The 16989-nt window shown below is 39.4% G+C and overlaps 2 protein-coding genes across 2 annotated transcripts; both read left to right on the top strand.

The window, feature by feature from the left end:
- Window positions 1–6535: 6535 nt before the first annotated feature.
- On the top strand, window positions 6536–6847 carry LOC140547117 (histone H4). Its single transcript, XM_072670674.1, has one exon. It carries the CDS (start codon window positions 6536–6538, stop codon window positions 6845–6847), a length of 312 nt encoding a protein of 103 aa, XP_072526775.1.
- Window positions 6848–7723: 876 nt separating this feature from the next.
- Window positions 7724–8098, top strand: LOC140547027 (histone H2B). Its single transcript, XM_072670511.1, has one exon. The coding sequence runs from the start codon at window positions 7724–7726 to the stop codon at window positions 8096–8098; it is 375 nt and encodes a 124-aa protein (XP_072526612.1).
- The last annotated feature ends 8891 nt before the right edge of the window (window positions 8099–16989 follow it).

A 16989-nucleotide genomic window follows, 5' to 3' on the forward strand; every position in this document is an offset into this window, starting at 1 on the left:
AAATGCAAACGTTAACTACGTAGATTTATTCGTGTATGTGTGTGAATGTAACAGCTTTTTTCATTTGATAGATGGTTGTGAACTCCAGTACGTCTACTAAATCATTTGTATTGCGGTGTTATTTTGGTTAGTGTTTTTTAAAGTACATTTTAAAAAATGTTTCTATTGAAGCATACTTCAGTTCAGGGCATTTTAGTAGCCAGCATGGTTACCAGTTCTCATGCTGCCAGGCAATGAAATGGAAACTTAATTTAGGGTAATTTTATACACATTAAATATGATTGTTAACTGCACCAACAAATCTAAAAAGTAATTACGTGTCTTACGTGATGATTTTCGTTTGGGCTTGGGTTTCATTTCAACAATATGCTAACGATAACATACTCCAGACTGTATAATCTCCTTCCACAACTAGATAAAATGTCTTGTTTTGAAGAACGCTTGATAGAAGTCTTTAATAAAGGCACTTTATTAGCCATCATGACAACCAAACAGCATGCAGTTATGTAAAAAGCCACCAATTTACTCACTGCTAGAAGCCATTGAGACAAACTATAGAGTAGTGCACTTCTATGTAGGACCTTTATTTCCTTTTCTTTAGAGCCCTTAAACTCTGTGTATTAGCTTATATTGAGGTTACCATAATAATCATAAATCAGTAAAAAACACCGCTCATCTGCTATCAAGACCTGACCGAGGAGCTGGAGGCCAGTGGAGCAAAGCTAAAATATGGAAAAGCATACGCACCCTCAAATTGGTGCAAAAAAAAATAAATAATAATTTTAATCATTCAAGGCATAGGTAAGTAACAAATGAATACAAAAGTGCTAACAAAAGTGAATGAAAAGCCAGCCGTACTCACTTGTGAATTCGCTTTTTTGATTTTGCTTCTTTAAACGTCTCTGTGGACCAAAAAAAAAAAGATTAATTGTTTTACATTTTAACCACACGATGGCATCCACGCTCCATTTACGTACTATGACCACAGACTTAAAGCTTAGCCCTGAAACTCCATCAGATGCCTAAAAGACTTGACTAGAGAAGTGCACTTCTGTGTAGTGTATACAGTGTAAGGGATTTAGGAAGTGCCCTATTGCAAACGTCACCGTTGTTTTGGTATCGTGGATATATGTCATGGATGGAGCGTGGATGCCATCGTGTGGTCAAACTCGCAAATGCAAACGCTAAAAACATAGATGTATACGTGTATGTGTGTGAATGTTACAGCTTTTACATATGACAGATGGTTGTGAACTCCAGTAAGTCTACTAAGATCTACCAAGGAACATTTGGGCATTTTAGTAGCCAGCATGATAACCAGTTGTCATGCTACCAGGCAATGAAAACTTAATTTAGGGCACTGCAATTTTTATACACATTAAATATGATTGTTAACTGCACCAATACATCTAAAAAGTCATTACATGTCTTGCGGGATGATTTTTGTTTGGGTTTTAACAATATGCTAATGATAAAGTAGGACAGAATTTTTTTTTACTCCAGACTGTATTACCTCCTTCCACAACTCGATCAAATGGCTTTAGATAAAGAATCCTTGATAGAAGCATTCTTTATTTAAGGCACTTTTTTATCAGTTAGGTAAAAAGCCAACAATTCGCTCACTACTATAAGCCATTGAGACAAACTGTAGAGTAGTGCAATTCTATGAATGACGTTTTTCCCCTCCCCCTTTAGAGCCCTTAAATTCTATGCTGTATGGTTATGTGTATGTATGTATGCATCAGCTTATATTGAGGTTAACATAATAATCATAAATCAATAAAGAACACCGCTCATCTGCTATCAAGACCTGACTAAGGAGCTAGAGGCCAGTGGAGCAAAGCTACAATTACGAAAAGCATACGCACCATCGGTGCAAAAAAATCATTTTAACCTGCCAGGTTTAGGTCAGAGACTTTCTTCAAGGCATAGGTAAGTAACAAATGAATACAAAAGTGCTAACAAAAGTGTATCAAAAGCCAGCCGTACTCACTTGTGAATTAGCTTTTTTGTGCTTCTCAAATTGAACTCTTTCTCTTCTTTCTGATTTTGCTTCTTTAAATGTCTCTGTGGACCAAGAAAAAAAAAACTAAAAAAAAAGATGAATTGTTTTATATTTTGCAGATTTACATTTTGACCACCAGATGGCATCCACGCTCCATTCACGTACTACGACAACAGACTTAAAGCTTAGCCCTGAAACTCCATCAGAAGCCTAAGGGGTAGGTCTAGCCAAACTGCTTCCCCTCACCCTGACTTCATCATGAGCTCTACACTTACTTTGCTTACCACAATGTCTTTCCATATTTCTTTATCATCCACTAACTGCAACATATGATAAAAGCAACATTACTTAAAGCAACATTAACTCCCTCTGTGTTTATCTAATCTAGCATGACTTTTATTAGAAGATGTAAAGCGAGCCTGAGAAATCCAAGGGGTAAACATGTAGTTTTAGTTGGCCTCATTAGGAGCTTTTCCCTTGTATGCAATAATATACCATTTATTCGATTTGTGTTTGTTCTTTCTTTCTTTAAATGTCTCTGTGGACACTATATCTTTAACTTGTAGTGTATTAGATTAACGACTACAATTCCCATGATGCCTAACTAAAGATTTTTTTGCACCGATGGTGCGTATGCTTTTCGTAATTGTAGCTTTGCTCCACTGGCCTCTAGCTCCTTAGTCAGGTCTTGATAGCAGATGAGCGGTGTTCTTTATTGATTTATGATTATTATGTTAACCTCAATATAAGCTGATAAAACCTTGCCAAATAAAATTATTTTTGCACAGATTTAATTGTGTGGGTATGAGACATGTTAGTATTATTCCTACATTCACTTCTCATTGGTGAAGATCTTCTCTAATGGCCAATGTCAGTGTTAACACTTTACTGTACATCCTATACATTTGCACTCCTGGACACTACTAACACTTTATTATTATTACTTAATAATACAGTGTTATTATTAAATTTTTATGTATCGTCATCTGTCCACTTCATTTCTTATTTTTCATAACTGCACTGTCCTTCATCTGCAGTTAGTTTCAAATGCATTTTCACATGTATTCTATTTATCTGTCTATCTATCTATCTTGCAGTGTGGGTTCTAACTAGACAAAGGACTCCAAAAGTCATGTTTGTGTTTTTAAACCACAGTATTGACTTTGTCCTCATGTAACTCATGTATAGTGTAACTGGGTATCTCAGTATCTTCACCTGGATTTATTGATCCAAAACTGTAGTTTAGTGATGTCAAGGTTCAAATGTTTAAAGTCATGTCATGTTGAATGTTGTGAGGGAATACGTCTGAAAATATATGGAACCTGGCCTGGCAGATACATATTCTGACCACCAGATGGCATCACTACTCCATTCACGTTCTGCAACTACATAGTCTTAGGGCCTAGCCCTGAAACTCCATCAGAAGCCTAAGAGGTAGGTCCAGCCGAACTGCTACCACTCATCCTGACTTCATCATGAGCTTTACACTTACTTTGCTCACCACAATTTATTTCCTTCCTTTCTCTTCCACTAACTGCTAACCAATATGACTTTAGAAGAAGATTTATTAGAAGATGTATAGTGAAAACCTGAGGAATCCAAATGGTGTGGGTTTAGTTTAAGTTGGCCTTGTTTTATTTTATGTGCAGAAATATGTCAGTGGTGGTGGTTGTGTGTGTGTGTGTGTGTGTGTGTGTGTGTGTGTGTGTGTGTGTGTGTGTGTGAGAGAGAGAGAGAGAGAGAGAGAGAGAGAGAGAGAGAGAGAGAGCTTGATGCATACTTATTCAATCTGACAGAAAATACAAACCCTGTACTGGTTTGTGTTTGAGCAATATGTGTTGACAAAGAAAAAAAGAACAAATTACTGGTTGAATCTATAAAACACTATGCTTCCTTTAAGTGTGTCTATGTCAATGTGTCAATGACACAATGTGTCTTTATCCTGTAGTGTCAAGATCAAGGACTACAATTCCCATGATGCCTAACTACAAGTTCAGCCTATTGACACACGTGCCATGTATTAGGACTAATCACGTGTTGTTTTAGAACGTTTTCGAAAAGTATAGATGACGTACAGTGTTTTATTGATTCAACCATTCATGTGATCCGGCTCTTTAATTCTTGAATTTGATTTATTGTTGTACTGGGTTGTTGGCGTTGTATTTTCTAAACGTTGCAAACCCTTTGTATGTGGATTTACTTGTTCAATATGTTGTCATGGAGCCTGTCTCTCTCTCTCTATCTCTGTCTATCTCTCTATGTATACATATCTATCTACCTACCTACCTTCCTACCTACCACCCTCCCTCTCTTCATCTAATGATGAAATCCGATAACTGCACGTCCAGTCACAGTAAAAAGTAAACCGTGTGCCATGGTGTACAGTAGTGGGCTGATCTCAGTGTGTGCTTGTTTTATGCTTGCAAGGTCGTAACCCTAGTACTAAATAGCCATTTATGTCATTTATTCAGGCATTCAGGTGCATTGAGGGAGGACACGTACTCTTGTCGTGTGTGTGTGTGAAATAATCGCTACGCACGTTAGAATGGCGTGATGTAGTGTGACTTTGTTGTATACGAGACCGAGGCGCACATGGCGACAGCCATCAGAGGGGAGTGGACGGCTGACCGAGGTATTTGTCGTGTTAAGACCTATGTTAACTACTTTTAATGTTCATACATGTGAAACGTCGTCTTTACATGACGACATGTGAGTCATTACACTTTGCGTTGCTTTGTGGAATAGGCGTGAGCTGGAGACTGGACCTGGTCAGCTCCGTTATGTCGCTGTTGGCACGATAACGTTTGCTAACTTGCCAAAAATGAAGTGGATACTGAAATCCGATAAGTCGATTTTGCGGAGAGCCTAAAGTTGTACACCCAGTCACAGCAAATCGACGTAGAACTGCCGTTGCTGGATCTATGTGTGGAGTTGTACATAGCTTGGAGCCAGCTTAACGATTAGCAGCGTGGCTAACTCGGCCAGCATAAACAGTAAAGCACAAATATGAGCCTAATTATGAGGGGTCATTATTTATTGACCACAGTGCAGTGCCACATGCGGAGTTGTAGCATAAAAGTACGCAATACAGCCGTGATTTGTGGCTGTTGAGTGATTTGAGTTAACTTGCTTTTTCAGGTCCACACATGAGCTAACATAGCGATTAGCATGCTAGCTAACTCGGATGGTACAAACAATAGCATTACGCCAGCGAGTGTAAATACCTGTCAGATAAATACACACTCGCTCGAGTCAGTCAGGTTTTATTATGAAACCGTGTATATAGCTAGCAACATTTTATACGTTTACTGCCGTGGTTGAAATCGAGAAGCCACCTCGGAGAGTAGCATGATGGCTAGGTGTCTAAAAATTAATCACAAAAATAACGATATTACGGACACGTGCGTAGTTCTCTATATTGTTATTTGGAGCAAGTGAGGGAGAAACAGTCGTGCTTAAACCCGGCTACCAGCAGCGTATCTTCTGGTTTTCAGAGCTGGGCGGCCTGTGTAGCTTGCTAGCTAGTGTTTTGTTTACAAAAGATTATTTTCGTTATTAGCTAGTTGCCGAAACGGCATCGGTCAACCGAAAAAACGAACAAACAAAAAAACAATGCAATTTCGCTCGTTGGCCAATAGTTAAACAGTAAAAAAGCTCAGAAAAAGCTATGACATTAGAACCGGAGTTGCACTGTCCAATTCCCAAGCAGCTCACTACTCCCTATGGAGTGCACGGTGTCACGAAAAAACGCTGTGCACTAGGGAGTAGTGGAGTGCGGTTTAGGATCGCCCCAGGTGTACGAAGGAAGACTTCATGCATGGAGCATGGGGTGTCATCCTGTGGTAAAACACGGAAAGATTATATATATATATATATATATATATATATATATATATATATATATATACACTTGGCGTTATTATTGTAGTAATTGATTTTTAGAAAACAGTGCATAAATGTTTATTTACAAAGGCCACATGGCCCCTATCCACTTCTTACAGTGACTCAAAGTAGGCTCATACACAGCCTCACTAAACAGTTCATCTTATGCCTAGGTCACTGAATTGTATGAATTTATTCAGTTATTTATTTATTTAAGATTTCGCCATAAGACCAATCTATTTCAGAAATGATTTTAGCTCTTAATTGCAGTTTAGGTTACTTCGTCATTATATGGTCAAGCAGGTCTGGAGCTAGGCTGTAGGTTTCAAAGCTAAATCATGTTGAGTTAAAGTATTCACAGTGAAGGTTATGCATGATCCAAAGTGTGCTGCGTTATTTTGAACATGAGTACATCCAGAGAGAACGGAATTCTGGTTGACTGTATTTTGTATGGCTACCCACTCAGTGGCTATACAGCAAAACAAGCGTTCTGCACACGTACAGAGTATGAGGCGGAGCTGATGTACTGTGACGTCGCTCGGTTCCCTTGCTTTCATTTAGGTCCTATAGAGGGGTATAATTGGCGTGCCTCGGGTGCTCCAGCTTCATAGATTCTCTTCTCGTCGACTGAGAAAAGAAGCAGCTAGGATGTCCGGCAGAGGCAAGGGCGGCAAAGGCCTTGGAAAAGGAGGCGCCAAGCGTCATCGTAAAGTGCTTCGCGATAACATCCAGGGTATCACAAAGCCGGCTATTCGCCGTCTGGCTCGTCGTGGTGGCGTCAAGCGTATCTCCGGTCTGATCTACGAAGAGACTCGCGGTGTGCTCAAAGTGTTCCTGGAAAACGTGATCAGGGACGCAGTCACGTACACTGAGCATGCCAAAAGAAAGACCGTCACCGCTATGGATGTGGTGTACGCCCTGAAGCGCCAGGGACGCACTCTGTACGGATTCGGAGGTTAAACGCTCGGCCTGAACAGCTCTAAACCCAACGGCTCTTTTAAGAGCCACCCACAAATCCAGCAAAAGAGCCTGTTTCTAATCTTAGCTTGTTTGTTTCAAATAAGGCAGTCTCCCGGATACTCTGTATTAAGAATGTAATATACGGGAAGAGTACATATATGTTACTTTGTATATATGTATTGTTTTACACCCCCCCCCCGTATGCGTTGGTAAAATCAGAACTATACGTCTTAATAAATCCTGATAGTCGCCGTCAACGCCGCTGTGGCGAAAAACAGATTAAGCCCTGTAGATTAAAAATGCGCGGGAAGGCGAACAAAGAGTTGATCATATTTGTTTGTTTCAATAAAGTCAATGATGGTGGTTATGAATCTCGGTTACTCCGGTTACTTTGTTAAGAAGCTCATTTTCAGGAGGAAAAAACATAATTTATATATAATATTTATATATATATATGACATTATATTCTTATATAATAATGTGATTATTATATAAGAATACATATTGTTTTCCATTTACCCCGTTTGCGTTGATTAAATCAGAATTATACAGAACATCGCCGTCAACGCCGCTTTGGCGAAAAATAATGTGCCGCCTGCACGGTGGGTACAAATGCGCGGGTAGGCGAACAAAGAGAATGCTGCTCAGGGGAGGGGGAAGGGAGGAGGAGAAATGGGAGGGGAGAAGAGGGGAGGGCAGGGGATGGGAAAAGGGAGTGTGGGGGGTTGGGAAGAAGCGAGCGGACAATTGTTGTCCAATGGTCGTACGACGGCATTCTAAAGGCGGTACCTTCTTGTATTAGAATGCCAGAGTCTAAATAATGTGGGAGATTATCGCCTCCTCCTCATTCTTCAGTCTTACTCGACGAGGAGCAGTATGCCTGAGCCAGCTAAGTCCGCGCCCAAGAAGGGATCCAAGAAAGCCGTGACCAAGACGGCCGGGAAAGGAGGCAAGAAGCGCAGAAAGTCCAGGAAGGAGAGCTATGCTATCTACGTGTACAAGGTGCTGAAGCAGGTCCACCCTGATACCGGTATCTCCTCCAAAGCGATGGGCATCATGAACTCGTTCGTGAACGACATCTTCGAGCGCATCGCCGGTGAGTCTTCCCGTTTGGCTCATTACAACAAACGTTCTACTATCACCTCTAGGGAGATCCAGACCGCTGTGCGTCTGCTCCTTCCCGGTGAGTTGGCCAAGCACGCCGTGTCCGAGGGCACAAAGGCCGTCACCAAGTACACGAGCTCCAAGTAAATGGTGATAGCGGCGTAATCCAAACCCAACGGCTCTTTTAAGAGCCACCCACGGTTTCTTCGAAAGAGCAGTTTTATTCAAGAACAAAGTCGCCGATGGTAAGCTATAATACTAATTATTATTATTAATATTATTATTATTTTTTTTTTCCCCCATGAGTGCTTCTGCAGCCATTATTGTAAAAGGAATGCCCTTCAGTGTATGTATGTATGTATGTATGTAAATCAACTTACTTAGTTGTTTGTCTGCATTTAATTGGTATAGTATACTAAGATTCAGGGGCAGAGCAGCAAACTAAAATACTGTGCCATACTAACTGTATGGCGTGGGGTTGTAATGCTAAGTGGGATAAATGAAGCTGCACATCACCTGTGAAAGACCAGTCCAGAGGAGATCAGCCTTACAGGTGGGGAATAGTAAGGCAGGAAACCATACTAGGGTTGACTTGAAGCCTAGAACTATACACTTGATCTTTGTAATGAAAGCTGTCTAGTATATATAATCAGGCATACGGTTAGGAAAGAGAGGAAATGAGTATCTCCACAAGCTTTTTTTGTTGGGTCACAGAAGGGTGAAGTTATTCAAAGCCTTAGGTTTATGGTGAGATTTGAGTGAGCAAGAATAGGTTCAGAGCTAGACTTTTGATGTAGAGGGTCGGAGCAAGGCAAAAGGACGAGGGTAGAGTAAGTAAAATAGTATGGCGGTCAAAGGCCTCAGGTTTATGATGAAGGTGGATTGAGTTAAAGTGACCGTGAGCTTAGGCCGTTGCCTTAGGATACAAAGGAAGGTTCAGTAAAAGTGAGTTTCAACATTAGCCATCAGCCTCATGATTTGGATACACATGGCCTCGGCCTACTGAGGAATGCACATCTAAGTAGAATGGTCATGACTGCATGGAATGGGTTAAATGAAAGTAAAAGTTTTAAAATAATAATTTGGTGTGTTGCTTATTGGGATAGAGGGAGGGATGGGGTTAATTTGTTTTAGTACAAGAATGAGATTGGAGTTGTTTCATGTGAGGGGTTTGAATGAGGATGGGGAGTGATTTTGTATAATGGTTGGAGGAAGGATGGGGTTATTTGGTTTCATGGTTAGAATGATGTTAAGGTTATGTTGTACTAGGTTAAGAGGGAGGACAGAGTTATTTTGTATTAGGACTACTTGGTTTGGTCACAAAAAGATGAATTTGGTTGAAGCCTTAGGTTAATGGTGAGATTCGAGCGAGCAAGAATAGGTTCAGAGCTAGACTTTTGATGTAGAGGGTCGGAGCAAGGCAAAAAGACGAGGGTAGAGTAAGTAAATTTAGGTAGCGTAAGTAAAAAAAGTATGGCGGTGAAAGTGTGTTTAGTGCAGATGTGATCTAGGAAGAGTGAGTAACAGCAGCTTTGTAAACGAGGCCTCAGGTTTATGATGGAGGTGGATTGTGTTAAAGTGACTGTGAGCTTAGGCCTTTGCCTTAGGAAGCTTCAGAAAAAGTGAATTTCAACATTGGCCATCAGCCTGATGATTTGGATACACATGGCCTCGGCCTACTGAGGAATGCACATCTAAGTAGAATGGTCATGACTGCATGGAATGGGTTAAATGAAAGTAAAAGTTTAAAAATAATAATTTGGTGTGTTGCTTATTGAGATAGAGGGAGGGATGGGGTTAATTTGTTTTAGTACAAGAATGAAATTGGAGTTGTTTCATGTGAGAGGTTCGAATGAGGATGGGGAGTGATTTTGTATAATGGTTGGAGGAAGGATGGTGTTATTTCATTTTAGGGTTGGAGAGAGAAGGTCGTGGGGTTTGTATTAGAGTATGAATGAAAATGGGTTATTTTATTTTGGGGTTAGACGGCGGATGGGGTTATTTGGTTTCATGGTTAGAATGATGTTAAGGTTATGTTGTACTAGGTTAAGAGGGAGGACAGAGTTATTTTGTATTAGGACTATTTGGTTTGGTTCACTAAAAGATGAATTTGGTTGAAGCCTTAGGTTAATGGTGAGATTCGAGCGAGCAAGAATAGGTTCAGAGCTAGACTTTTGATGTAGAGGGTCGGAGCAAGGCAAAAGGACGAGGGTAGAGTAAGTAAAATAGTATGGCGGTCAAAGACCTCAGGTTTATGATGAAGGTGGATTGAGTTAAAGTGACGGTGAGCTTAAGCCTTTGCCTTAGGATACAAAGGAAGGTTCAGTAAAAGTGAGTTTCAACATTAGCCATCAGCCTGATGATTTGGATACACATGGCCTCGGCCTACTGAGGAATGCACATCTAAGTAGAATGGTCATGACTGCATGGAATGGGTTAAATGAAAGTAAAAGTTTAAAAATAATAATTTGGTGTGTTGCTTATTGAGATAGAGGGAGGGATGGGGTTAATTTGTTTTAGTACAAGAATGAGATTTGAGTTGTTTCATGTGAGGGGTTCGAATGAGGATGGAGTGATTTTGTATAATGGTTGGAGGAAGGATGGGGTTATTTCATTTTAGGGTTTGTGAGAGAAGGTGGTGGGGTTTGTATTAGAGTATGAATGGAAATGGGTTATTTTATTTTGGGGTTAGACGGCGGATGGGGTTATTTGTTTTCATGGTTAGAATGATGTTAAGGTTATGTTGTACTAGGTTAAGAGGGAGGACAGAGTTATTTTGTATTAGGACTATTTGGTTTGGTTCACTAAAAGATGAATTTGGTTGAAGTCTTAGGTTAATGGTGAGATTCGAGCGAGCAAGAATAGGTTCATAGATATTTTTTTGATGTAGAGGGTCGGAGCAATGCAAAAGGACGAGGGTAGAGTAAGTAAAATAGTATGGCGGTCAAAGGCCTCAGTTTTATGATGAAGGTGGATTGAGTTAAAGTGACGGTGAGCTTAAGCCTTTGCCTTAGGATACAAAGGAAGGTTCAGTAAAAGTGAGTTTCAACATTAGCCATCAGCCTCATGATTTGGATACACATGGCCTCGGCCTACTGAGGAATGCACATCTAAGTAGAATGGTCATGACTGCATGGAATGGGTTAAATGAAAGTAAAAGTTTAAAAATAATAATTTGGTGTGTTGCTTATTGAGATAGAGGGAGGGATGGGGTTAATTTGTTTTAGTACAAGAATGAAATTGGAGTTGTTTCATGTGAGAGGTTCGAATGAGGATGGGGAGTGATTTTGTATAATGGTTGGAGGAAGGATGGTGTTATTTCATTTTAGGGTTGGAGAGAGAAGGTCGTGGGGTTTGTATTAGAGTATGAATGAAAATGGGTTATTTTATTTTGGGGTTAGACGGCGGATGGGGTTATTTGGTTTCATGGTTAGAATGATGTTAAGGTTATGTTGTACTAGGTTAAGAGGGAGGACAGAGTTATTTTGTATTAGGACTATTTGGTTTGGTTCACTAAAAGATGAATTTGGTTGAAGCCTTAGGTTAATGGTGAGATTCGAGCGAGCAAGAATAGGTTCAGAGCTAGACTTTTGATGTAGAGGGTCGGAGCAAGGCAAAAGGACGAGGGTAGAGTAAGTAAAATAGTATGGCGGTCAAAGACCTCAGGTTTATGATGAAGGTGGATTGAGTTAAAGTGACGGTGAGCTTAAGCCTTTGCCTTAGGATACAAAGGAAGGTTCAGTAAAAGTGAGTTTCAACATTAGCCATCAGCCTGATGATTTGGATACACATGGCCTCGGCCTACTGAGGAATGCACATCTAAGTAGAATGGTCATGACTGCATGGAATGGGTTAAATGAAAGTAAAAGTTTAAAAATAATAATTTGGTGTGTTGCTTATTGAGATAGAGGGAGGGATGGGGTTAATTTGTTTTAGTACAAGAATGAGATTTGAGTTGTTTCATGTGAGGGGTTCGAATGAGGATGGAGTGATTTTGTATAATGGTTGGAGGAAGGATGGGGTTATTTCATTTTAGGGTTTGTGAGAGAAGGTGGTGGGGTTTGTATTAGAGTATGAATGGAAATGGGTTATTTTATTTTGGGGTTAGACGGCGGATGGGGTTATTTGTTTTCATGGTTAGAATGATGTTAAGGTTATGTTGTACTAGGTTAAGAGGGAGGACAGAGTTATTTTGTATTAGGACTATTTGGTTTGGTTCACTAAAAGATGAATTTGGTTGAAGTCTTAGGTTAATGGTGAGATTCGAGCGAGCAAGAATAGGTTCATAGATATTTTTTTGATGTAGAGGGTCGGAGCAATGCAAAAGGACGAGGGTAGAGTAAGTAAAATAGTATGGCGGTCAAAGGCCTCAGTTTTATGATGAAGGTGGATTGAGTTAAAGTGACGGTGAGCTTAAGCCTTTGCCTTAGGATACAAAGGAAGGTTCAGTAAAAGTGAGTTTCAACATTAGCCATCAGCCTGATGATTTGGATACACATGGCATCGGCCTACTGAGGAATGCACATCTAAGTAGAATGGTCATGACTGCATGGAATGGGTTAAATGAAAGTAAAAGTTTAAAAATAATAATTTGGTGTGTTGCTTATTGAGATAGAGGGAGGGATGGGGTTAATTTGTTTTAGGACAAGAATGAGATTGGAGTTGTTTCATGTGAGGGGTTTGAATGAGGATGGGGAGTGATTTTGTATAATGGTTGGAGGAAGGATGGTGTTATTTCATTTTAGGGTTGGAGAGAGAAGGTCGTGGGGTTTGTATTAGAGTATGAATGAAAATGGGTTATTTTATTTTGGGGTTAGACGGCGGATGGGGTTATTTGGTTTCATGGTTAGAATGATGTTAAGGTTATGTTGTACTAGGTTAAGAGGGAGGACAGAGTTATTTTGTATTAGGACTATTTGGTTTGGTTCACTAAAAGATGAATTTGGTTGAAGCCTTAGGTTAATGGTGAGATTCGAGCGAGCAAGAATAGGTTCAGAGCTAGACTTATGATGTAGAGGGTCGGAGCAAGGCAAAAGGACGAGGGTAGAGTAAGTAAAATAGTATGGCGGTCAAAGGCCTCAGTTTTATGATGAAGGTGGATTGAGTTAAAGTGACGGTGAGTTTAAGCCTTTGCCTTAGGATACAAAGGAAGGTTCAGTAAAAGTGAGTTTCAACATTAGCCATCAGCAATCAGTAAAGGAGTTAAGTGTATATTCCGGAGAGGACCACCGTTGTTGTGGGAACGCAGACATATGTCATGGATGGAGCGTGGCTGCCATCGTGTGGTCAAACTAGGCAAATGCAAACGTTAACTACGTAGATTTATTCGTGTATGTGTGTGAATGTAACAGCTTTTTTCATTTGATAGATGGTTGTGAACTCCAGTACGTCTACTAAATCATTTGTATTGCGGTGTTATTTTGGTTAGTGTTTTTTAAAGTACATTTTAAAAAATGTTTCTATTGAAGCATACTTCAGTTCAGGGCATTTTAGTAGCCAGCATGGTTACCAGTTCTCATGCTGCCAGGCAATGAAATGGAAACTTAATTTAGGGTAATTTTATACACATTAAATATGATTGTTAACTGCACCAACAAATCTAAAAAGTAATTACGTGTCTTACGTGATGATTTTCGTTTGGGCTTGGGTTTCATTTCAACAATATGCTAACGATAACATACTCCAGACTGTATAATCTCCTTCCACAACTAGATAAAATGTCTTGTTTTGAAGAACGCTTGATAGAAGTCTTTAATAAAGGCACTTTATTAGCCATCATGACAACCAAACAGCATGCAGTTATGTAAAAAGCCACCAATTTACTCACTGCTAGAAGCCATTGAGACAAACTATAGAGTAGTGCACTTCTATGTAGGACCTTTATTTCCTTTTCTTTAGAGCCCTTAAACTCTGTGTATTAGCTTATATTGAGGTTACCATAATAATCATAAATCAGTAAAAAACACCGCTCATCTGCTATCAAGACCTGACCGAGGAGCTGGAGGCCAGTGGAGCAAAGCTAAAATATGGAAAAGCATACGCACCCTCAAATTGGTGCAAAAAAAAATAAATAATAATTTTAATCATTCAAGGCATAGGTAAGTAACAAATGAATACAAAAGTGCTAACAAAAGTGAATGAAAAGCCAGCCGTACTCACTTGTGAATTCGCTTTTTTGATTTTGCTTCTTTAAACGTCTCTGTGGACCAAAAAAAAAAAGATTAATTGTTTTACATTTTAACCACACGATGGCATCCACGCTCCATTTACGTACTATGACCACAGACTTAAAGCTTAGCCCTGAAACTCCATCAGAAGCCTAAAAGACTTGACTAGAGAAGTGCACTTCTGTGTAGTGTATACAGTGTAAGGGATTTAGGAAGTGCCCTATTGCAAACGTCACCGTTGTTTTGGTATCGTGGATATATGTCATGGATGGAGCGTGGATGCCATCGTGTGGTCAAACTCGCAAATGCAAACGCTAAAAACATAGATGTATACGTGTATGTGTGTGAATGTTACAGCTTTTACATATGACAGATGGTTGTGAACTCCAGTAAGTCTACTAAGATCTACCAAGGAACATTTGGGCATTTTAGTAGCCAGCATGATAACCAGTTGTCATGCTACCAGGCAATGAAAACTTAATTTAGGGCACTGCAATTTTTATACACATTAAATATGATTGTTAACTGCACCAATACATCTAAAAAGTCATTACATGTCTTGCGGGATGATTTTTGTTTGGGTTTTAACAATATGCTAATGATAAAGTAGGACAGAATTTTTTTTTACTCCAGACTGTATTACCTCCTTCCACAACTCGATCAAATGGCTTTAGATAAAGAATCCTTGATAGAAGCATTCTTTATTTAAGGCACTTTTTTATCAGTTAGGTAAAAAGCCAACAATTCGCTCACTACTATAAGCCATTGAGACAAACTGTAGAGTAGTGCAATTCTATGAATGACGTTTTTCCCCTCCCCCTTTAGAGCCCTTAAATTCTATGCTGTATGGTTATGTGTATGTATGTATGCATCAGCTTATATTGAGGTTAACATAATAATCATAAATCAATAAAGAACACCGCTCATCTGCTATCAAGACCTGACTAAGGAGCTAGAGGCCAGTGGAGCAAAGCTACAATTACGAAAAGCATACGCACCATCGGTGCAAAAAAATCATTTTAACCTGCCAGGTTTAGGTCAGAGACTTTCTTCAAGGCATAGGTAAGTAACAAATGAATACAAAAGTGCTAACAAAAGTGTATCAAAAGCCAGCCGTACTCACTTGTGAATTAGCTTTTTTGTGCTTCTCAAATTGAACTCTTTCTCTTCTTTCTGATTTTGCTTCTTTAAATGTCTCTGTGGACCAAGAAAAAAAAAACTAAAAAAAAAGATGAATTGTTTTATATTTTGCAGATTTACATTTTGACCACCAGATGGCATCCACGCTCCATTCACGTACTACGACAACAGACTTAAAGCTTAGCCCTGAAACTCCATCAGAAGCCTAAGGGGTAGGTCTAGCCAAACTGCTTCCCCTCACCCTGACTTCATCATGAGCTCTACACTTACTTTGCTTACCACAATGTCTTTCCATATTTCTTTATCATCCACTAACTGCAACATATGATAAAAGCAACATTACTTAAAGCAACATTAACTCCCTCTGTGTTTATCTAATCTAGCATGACTTTTATTAGAAGATGTAAAGCGAGCCTGAGAAATCCAAGGGGTAAACATGTAGTTTTAGTTGGCCTCATTAGGAGCTTTTCCCTTGTATGCAATAATATACCATTTATTCGATTTGTGTTTGTTCTTTCTTTCTTTAAATGTCTCTGTGGACACTATATCTTTAACTTGTAGTGTATTAGATTAACGACTACAATTCCCATGATGCCTAACTAAAGATTTTTTTGCACCGATGGTGCGTATGCTTTTCGTAATTGTAGCTTTGCTCCACTGGCCTCTAGCTCCTTAGTCAGGTCTTGATAGCAGATGAGCGGTGTTCTTTATTGATTTATGATTATTATGTTAACCTCAATATAAGCTGATAAAACCTTGCCAAATAAAATTATTTTTGCACAGATTTAATTGTGTGGGTATGAGACATGTTAGTATTATTCCTACATTCACTTCTCATTGGTGAAGATCTTCTCTAATGGCCAATGTCAGTGTTAACACTTTACTGTACATCCTATACATTTGCACTCCTGGACACTACTAACACTTTATTATTATTACTTAATAATACAGTGTTATTATTAAATTTTTATGTATCGTCATCTGTCCACTTCATTTCTTATTTTTCATAACTGCACTGTCCTTCATCTGCAGTTAGTTTCAAATGCATTTTCACATGTATTCTATTTATCTGTCTATCTATCTATCTTGCAGTGTGGGTTCTAACTAGACAAAGGACTCCAAAAGTCATGTTTGTGTTTTTAAACCACAGTATTGACTTTGTCCTCATGTAACTCATGTATAGTGTAACTGGGTATCTCAGTATCTTCACCTGGATTTATTGATCCAAAACTGTAGTTTAGTGATGTCAAGGTTCAAATGTTTAAAGTCATGTCATGTTGAATGTTGTGAGGGAATACGTCTGAAAATATATGGAACCTGGCCTGGCAGATACATATTCTGACCACCAGATGGCATCACTACTCCATTCACGTTCTGCAACTACATAGTCTTAGGGCCTAGCCCTGAAACTCCATCAGAAGCCTAAGAGGTAGGTCCAGCCGAACTGCTACCACTCATCCTGACTTCATCATGAGCTTTACACTTACTTTGCTCACCACAATTTATTTCCTTCCTTTCTCTTCCACTAACTGCTAACCAATATGACTTTAGAAGAAGATTTATTAGAAGATGTATAGTGAAAACCTGAGGAATCCAAATGGTGTGGGTTTAGTTTAAGTTGGCCTTGTTTTATTTTATGTGCAGAAATATGTCAGTGGTGGTGGTTGTGTGTGTGTGTGTGTGTGTGTGTGTGTGTGTGTGTGTGTGTGTGTGTGTGTGTGTGTGTGTGTG

The sequence above is a fragment of the Salminus brasiliensis genome, chromosome 24 (genome assembly GCF_030463535.1).
Source record: "Salminus brasiliensis chromosome 24, fSalBra1.hap2, whole genome shotgun sequence".
Lineage (NCBI taxonomy): Eukaryota > Metazoa > Chordata > Actinopteri > Characiformes > Bryconidae > Salminus > Salminus brasiliensis.

What these genes read in the sequence shown, in the direction of transcription:
- LOC140547117 (XM_072670674.1), top strand. Translation starts at nt 6,536, where the DNA reads ATGTCCGGCAGAGGCAAGGGCGGCAAAGGCCTTGGAAAAGGAGGCGCC.
- LOC140547027 (XM_072670511.1), top strand. Translation starts at nt 7,724, where the DNA reads ATGCCTGAGCCAGCTAAGTCCGCGCCCAAGAAGGGATCCAAGAAAGCC.